The sequence below is a fragment of the Miniopterus natalensis genome, chromosome 9 (genome assembly GCF_054644295.1).
Source record: "Miniopterus natalensis isolate mMinNat1 chromosome 9, mMinNat1.hap1, whole genome shotgun sequence".
NCBI lineage: Eukaryota > Metazoa > Chordata > Mammalia > Chiroptera > Miniopteridae > Miniopterus > Miniopterus natalensis.
Window position 1 is genome coordinate 19679253 of NC_142089.1, and position 7697 is coordinate 19686949.

The window sequence follows — 7697 nt, forward strand, 5'->3', positions numbered from 1 at the left end:
GAGGGAGAGAAAGAGGGGGAGAGAGAAAGAGACATCAAAGTGAGACTTCTATTGGTTGCCTCCCGCATGCACCCCTACTGGATCGAAACTGCAACCCAGATACGTGCCCTTGACAGGGAATTGAACCCAAGATCCTTAGGTGCTAGGGGCAGATGTTCTAATCACTGAGCCACTTTGGCCAGGGCAAAAAGTTTAATTCTACAAAGTCAAAATACAAATGTCAACCTGGGAGGGAGGAATCCTTTCCATTTGTACCATTGACAGAGGGCTTCTTTCTTTAATATGTAAAGAGCGCCTAAGACATAAATTAAAAAAAAGTCAATCATCCAATTGAAAAATAGGCATAGCCAAAGGACAGGTCACAGAAAAAGAAACACAGGTGGCTCTTCAGTATATGAAAAGATGCTCATTGTTACTCAGGAGAAGAGAAATGCAGATGAAAAATATAGTGAAATATCACTGGCAAAGATCATTCAGTTTGATAATGCTCTATACTGACAAAGATATGGGGGAGCAAGCCCTCTTGTGTCTGTTGGTAGCATAAACTGATACATCTATGGAGGGAATTTAGCAATATTTATCAAAATGTTAAATGAGCCTACAACACTAACCCAAAAATTCCACTACTAGAAATATATCTTATAGACATAATTTTTAAAATGTGTTAATGATGCTTTGTCCAAGGATATTTATTGAAATCATGTTTATAACAGAAATATAAGATTGAAAACAGCCTTAATTTTCATTAATATAGAACTGATTGAATATATTATGGTACATATACTATTCAGCTGGAGTTGTTTTTAAATATGTTTTTATTGATTTTAGAGAGAGAGGAAGGGAAAGGCAGAGATAGAAACAATGATGAGAGAGAGTCACTGATCAGCTCCCTCCTGCCCGCCCCCTTCTGGGGATCAAGCTGGAAACCCGGGCTGGTGCACGGATCAGGACCTCTTGGTTCATGGGTTGACGCTCAACCACCGAGCAACACCAGCTGGGCTGGGGTGGTTGTTTTTTAAGAGACAGCTCTACATCTACTAATAGGAGAAAATGGAATACTATTCAGCTATTAAAAACAAAGAATGAGCTACTGAGAGGGGACAATGGCCTATATTTTGTTAAATGAAAACAGCAGAGTGCAGCATGTGTACAGCATACCTCCACGGGGTAAATGTATGAAGAACACTATATCTATGTCGTCGAAGATGCACAGTTGATCTCAGGATGGAAAAACAAGTAACTGGAAACCTGGTGGTCAGGGGGCAGCCCTGACCACATAGTCTGGTGTCAGGGAGAAGTCAGGACTTGCGCTAGAAATGTGGGATTCATTAGTGAGTGGATGGTATTAGAAGCCCCAGGAATGGATGAGCTCACCCAGGAGAGGGGAGGCTGAGCCCTGGGACATGCCCACTCTGGAGTCAGGGATGGGAGGCCTCGAAGGTGCAAGGAAGTGGGAAATGTGGTATGAAGGAAACCAAAATAAGAAAGTGTCTTGAGAAGGAAGGGACGGTCAGCTGTCAGGTGTTTCTGAAGGTCCCGGAGGATGGGGACAGAGATGTGACTATTAGATCATGGAGATCCGCCGTGGCCTTGGTGGAGCTGTCTTTAGCGACACGGTAGGCACAGAAACATTGTTCAAATGGGTTGAAGAGTGACTAGGAGTCAAGGGAGCGGGTATCCAGGTTTGCTCTGGAATGCAGCAGAGCAAGAGGTGGTCGGGAGCAGGTGGATGCCGTCATACTCACACATCTCCACGCACCAGCTCACGCACAGGACCACCCAGCTCTGCTGGGTCTCAGCAATGAATCTGAAGGCCATGACCCAGTGAGTGGGCGCATGGCTGAGCCTCCAGAACTGGCTCTGCTCTGGTCATCTGTGTGACCCTGGGCAATTCACCTCTCTGTGCCTCAGTCTTTTCATTCATAAAAGCGGGAAGGATCATACCATCCTCACCACCTGGCACTGTGAAGATGAAATAAAGCCTGCAGGACATTGCCTGGCACAAAGATGTCCTAGAGCCCCCAATGTGTGTTAGTTTCTCTATCACGATGAGTAATGTCATTGTTCATCCCAAGTTTGAGGGCACTTTTGAGAGTAAAGGGGGGGTCATTAATTACACCAGAGCCACAGGCATAAATAGGTAGTCCTGGGAAAATGAGTCACCCTTGTGTCAGCAACATCATTGCTGTTAGGACTGCAGGGTGGAAGCCGCAAGTGACTAAGATCCCAGGACTCCTCAGGGAGACAGGAAACACTGGAGTTTCCTGAGACAAAGTTGGGGCACCAGAGGCTCTCATTAGTTTCCTAATCAGGGCACACTAGTAAGTAAGACAAAGCGACCTAGTCCCCAGAGCCCAGGCCAGCTGCAGGCCCACCTCCCTCCGCTGGGGGTCCAGGGCACGAGCTCTGCACCCAGCCACCCCACCCTCCTGCCACAGGCTCTGCCCCTGGTAGTAACTCCAGGCACCGACCTGCCCCCGCCCCCCGTCTCCATTCGCTTCGCCCCTCCCCACCCGGGTTCTCCCAAGCGCACGTGCTTCGTCGGAAGGCACAGAGCCGGGGCGGGTCCCCGAGAGTGCTCCCACGCGGGGTCGAGGCCGGGCGGGGACCGTGACCTGCAGGACTCAGACACGGTACCAGCGGTAGCGCGGGGGCGAGTCGTGATTGCAGCCGGTCCCGGGCCACGGCACTTGACAGTTTATAGTGCTTCACGCCCCTGATCTCATTGGAGCCTTTGCAACAGCCCTGCCCGCGGCCACCGATGCCCTGATCCGCACGCGAAAAGCCGAGGCTCGGGCGAGCGAGAAACCCGCGCTCGGGCGAAGGTTGCGCGGGAACGCGCGGCGGCCTGGGGGCTCGCGCTCGACCCCCGGCGGCGGGGCGGGGTCCCGGGCTCCTCCCCCGACCCCTCCCCCCTCCCGCCGCCCCCGGGCGCGAGCGCCTCGCCGCGACTGCAGAGCCCCCGGCTCCGCGCGCCCCCGCCTCCGCGGCGACCTAGAGGACGCGGGGACCGGCCCCGCGCTGGCCGCCGCTGCGGGTAAGTGCCGGGTGCGGGGGGGACGCCGAGCGCCGCGCGGAGACCGCGGGCGGCGGGCTGCGGAGGGGTCCCGCCCGTCCCGCCGCGCTGAGGATCGGCGAGGGTTCGCGGGGTGACGACGGAGGGACCTCCGCACCCCAGCCTCTCCACCGCCTTCTCTCCTCTCGACTCTGGGCGGGAGCCGGGGCTCCGGCTGCTGGAGGGTCGCCAGACACCCCCCGCCCACGTCCGCAAGCCCCCAAACTGCCTGACGTGGCTGAGAAAATGGGGGGGGGAGGAAGGGAGGGTTTGAGATTTTGTTGGGAATCCGCGACGGCGAAGTTGTCCGCGGGTCCTCGGCCGCGCGGGGCGCGTGCCCGCATCGTCCGCGCGCCCTGGACTCGCTGTCGTCCTGTCCCGCGGGTGGGAAGAGGCCGACCGAGTGGGGACAGCGTCTGGGCGCTGCCCGGCCCAGGAGCTGGGGAAAAGCGGGTGCTGGGAGCTGTTATTGGGGGACTGCGGGCAGTGGGGAACCAGAACCGGCTCCACCAGTCCCGAGCCTGGGCTTGGAGGGAAATTCTTTGCTGGTGAGTCGCGTCCCTGGGGTGTGTCAGGCGGGGCTGGACAGACAGGACCAGAGGACGGGAGGTGGGCGCCCCGGAGGGGGCTGCACGCGTGCGGGCTGCCTCGGGAGGGGGGTCTAGGGAAAGCACGTGTCGGGACCCCTCTCCCCCCAGGGCTGGCGGACAGGGCTGCAGCCTCCCCCTCGGTTTTCCTAACTTCCACCAGGTGAGTGGCAGGCTGGGGAGGAATTGGTCCCTTGACTCCGACAACAGCTGGAGAAAGTAGGACTTATTTCCCTTTAGAGGTAAAAACGGGGAGTCAAGGAGATTAGGGAATTTCTAGAAGTCAACACCTAGTAAGTGGACGAGTTGAGGCTTGAATCCAGATGTGACTCTAGACCTCATGCACATTCCACTGTCCCTCCCCAAAGGCCAGGTCTTAGAAGGAGCAGAGAAGGGGCGCAGAGGAGGGTGTGCAGGGATGGGGGCTTCCGCAGTGCCCCCGTCCTGTCTGAGATGCCCAGAGAACAGGCACCTGGAGGGCCAAGGTGCTGAGGAGGAACTTCGCCTTCTCTCCAGTGAGAAGTCTTCCCCCAAGCTACCCTGTCCACACTGCCCCTTAGGGCTCCTGCCTACAACCCCCAGCCCCTCCCTCCAAGCTGCCTCAGTAAGAATTCAGCATTCGTTTTATATTCATTCAACATGTATTCAGTACCTACTATGTGCCAAGCGCTAGACACTAATAAAGCAGTTAGCAAGACAAGAGTGGACATTCCAACAGGGGAGACAGACAATAAATTAAAACAAATAAACTAAAAAATACTTTAATTTCAAATGGTGATTAAATGCTATAAAGAAAATAAAGAGGACAGGAGCAGAGTGACTGGGAGGAAATGGGCTTAGAAGCAGCAGACTCAGGGGAGGCCTCTAAGGCAGTGATTTTTAACCAGTGTGTTGTGGCAGGCACACTGGTGTGCCCCAAGAATTTTTTAAATATGCAATACCTGACTATTTTGTCAGGGGCACTGACCTCTTTTCCCTTATATTGTCACATTTAAAAAATGACAGCAGCCCACACAACAGTAGCTGTCCAGTGTGAATGAATCGAAATTATACCTATTTTTTTGTCAGATTGGCAAAAATATTTTTGGGGGGGGTGCCACAGAATTTTAGTAATTAGTTTCTGTGCCATGAGATGAAAAAGGTTGAAAATCACTGCTCTGAGGAGATGTTTGAGCAGAGGCCTCCTTGATGAGAAGGATCCAGCCACAAGAGGTTCTGGAGGAAAAGCATTCCAGGCAGCAGGAAAATTACAAAGCCCCCAAGATCCCCAGGGTGGCCAGAGCAGAGATAGGCAGGGCAAGAGTGTGGGAGAGAAGGGTGAGAATGTAGAATCTGGGGCAATTCTAAGTGTAACGAGAAGCTAGTAGAGAGTTTTAAACAAGGGAGTGACAATCCAATTTAATGCACTCGAGGGGTGCAGAACCAGACACTGAAAGGCCAGTGAGGAAGCCGTGGCAATATGCCAGCAAGAGTTGATGGTGGCTTGGACCAGGGTGGTGGCAGTAGAGGGGTGAAAAGCGGCCGTGCAAGGGGTGGACCAACAGGCAACATGTATGCTCAGAGTCACACACCCAGCTCCAGGAGCACTGAACATGTGCACGCAGACCACATACACACGTGGAGAGCCTCATGCTTTCACGCCCATGGCAACCCTCAGACACTAGGCAGATCCACCCATCCACACCCTCTGAGTCACTCCAGGACTGAGCGCAAGATGTGTGAGCTGGAGGCCTGAACAAAACATGTTTCCCCACATCCAGCATGGCTGGGGTGATCTGGAGGCCTGAACAAAACATGTTTCCCCACATCCAGCATGGCTGGGGTGATCTGGAGCCTGAACAAAGCCCTGGCAGCCAGCATGGCTGCGGTGGCTGGGGCTTCCCCAGGGCCTGGCACAGAGAACAGGGAGTTTTATCTAGACGGTTTGTGGATCTGGTATCCCCCAGAGCCAGACCACTTCCCCACTTCACACACGCCCTCAATATGAGTTGGTCTCCCAACTTCATCACCTAGTGGCTGTGAGACCTTAAGAGAAGTTATCTACCCTCTCCCAGCCTCAGTTTCCTGTCTGTAGAATAATACTCAACCCCAGCCTCACAGGATGGTAGCAAGGCACCAACGAGGTAAGTTGCAAGAAGCTGGTCTGGGGCAGGCATCCAGGAGAGAAGGGGAGAGAAAGTGATGGACAGCACAGCCCTGGCATCCACAGTCTAGCTTTGAACCCAGCTCTGGTTTTAAATGAGTGACTTGACCTCTCTAGATTTCATGAGTGGCAGCATTTATTGAGCACTTACTATGTACTAAGTGCTTTGCAGCCCTTATCTTCATCTGTAAATGAGGAGCATAATAGTATCTACCTCATGAGGTTATTGTAAGGATTCAGTGAAATTCTGCACATAAAGTGTTTAGTTCTGTGCTTGGCTCATAGTAAATGGTCCTTGATATTATCAGCAAGTGCACATTCCCTTCCTTCCAGTGTACTAGCTCTGTGACTTTGGGCAGGTTACTTACCCTCTCTGCCTATTTCTTACCTGTCGCTTAGGCAGCATAATATTCCTGATCTCATAAGGTCTATGCGGTGATCAAATGATTCCATCACATAGAGCTCAGAACAGTGCCTCATACATAGTAAAAGCTCAATAAATATCACCTATTCATTAACATACGGTGTTTCCTATTATTCCATCAGGTGTGCACGGCCCCCGGCGCCCCTACCAGGCCCCAGGCCCCCGGCCCGCCCCCCAGGCACCATGGACTGGAAGACGCTCCAGGGCCTCCTGAGCGGGGTCAACAAGTACTCGACGGCGTTCGGGCGCATCTGGCTGTCGGTGGTGTTCGTCTTCCGCGTGCTGGTGTACGTGGTGGCAGCCGAGCGCGTGTGGGGGGACGAGCAAAAGGACTTCGACTGCAACACCAAGCAGCCAGGCTGCACCAACGTCTGCTACGACAACTTCTTCCCCATCTCCAACATCCGCCTCTGGGCCCTGCAGCTCATCTTTGTCACCTGCCCCTCGCTGCTGGTCATCCTGCACGTGGCCTACCGCGAGGAGCGGGAGCGGCGGCACCGCCAGAAGCACGGCGACCAGTGCCCCAAGCTGTACGACGACGCGGGCAAGAAGCACGGTGGCCTGTGGTGGACCTACCTGCTGAGCCTCATCTTCAAGCTCATCATCGAGTTCGTCTTCCTCTACGTGCTGCACACGCTCTGGTACGGCTTCGGCATGCCACGCCTTGTGCAGTGCTCCAACGTGGCCCCCTGCCCCAACACCGTGGACTGCTACATCGCCCGGCCCACCGAGAAGAAGGTCTTCACCTACTTCATGGTGGGCGCCTCTGCCGTCTGCATCGTGCTCACCATCAGCGAGATCTGCTACCTCATCTCCCACAGGATCCTGAAAGGCGTACGCAGGAAAAGGTCCCCTGACAGCCGCAACCCCAGGTCCTCAGCCAGCCGGGCCTCCACCTGCCGCTGCCACCATAAGCTGGTGGATACGGGAGAGTTTGACCAAGACTCCCACAGTGACAAGCCACGTGCTTCAGCACCCACCCTGACCCCCATCTGACCGTGGGCTGGGGAGCGATACCCCGTCTGCCAGTGGGGACAGGTAGGGAGGTATCGCACCGGTGGAGGGGTCCTCCAGGGGCTGGGTGCCCCTACTTTGAATTCATCAAGCTATCCAATTTCATTTTGGGCAGATACTTTTTGAGTGCTGGGCACTGGGCTGAATACTTGGGTATAGGTCACAATGCAGGCCCAGTGTCAGCCCTCGGGGGAGAGCAACACTGAAATAAGCAAATTGACTATGCAAGGGGATGCTTAGGGCGCTCATAGCAGGGCTTCTACCTAACCCAGGAGGGTGTGAGCAGGCAAGGCTTTCCTAAGAAAGTAATGTTCAAGAGAGGTGAGAAGTGCTTCCAAGCAGAGAGAAGGGCAGGCGCAGAGGCCTGGAGGCCACAAGAAGAGAGATGCTTGCCCTGGGTTGGATGCACCAGACCAAAAAGAATTTCCCTTCCCTTGGGAGAAGCGCCCAGATTCTTGCAGTGCAGAGGAAGAA

At 54.3% G+C, this 7697-nt stretch overlaps 1 protein-coding gene across 1 annotated transcript; it reads left to right on the forward strand.

The window, feature by feature from the left end:
* The first annotated feature begins 6389 nt into the window (after window positions 1-6389).
* Window positions 6390-7421, forward strand: GJB3 (gap junction protein beta 3). The gene has a single exon (XM_016219804.2). The coding sequence runs from the start codon at window positions 6393-6395 to the stop codon at window positions 7203-7205; it is 813 nt and encodes a 270-aa protein (XP_016075290.1). The 5' UTR covers window positions 6390-6392; the 3' UTR covers window positions 7206-7421.
* The last annotated feature ends 276 nt before the right edge of the window (window positions 7422-7697 follow it).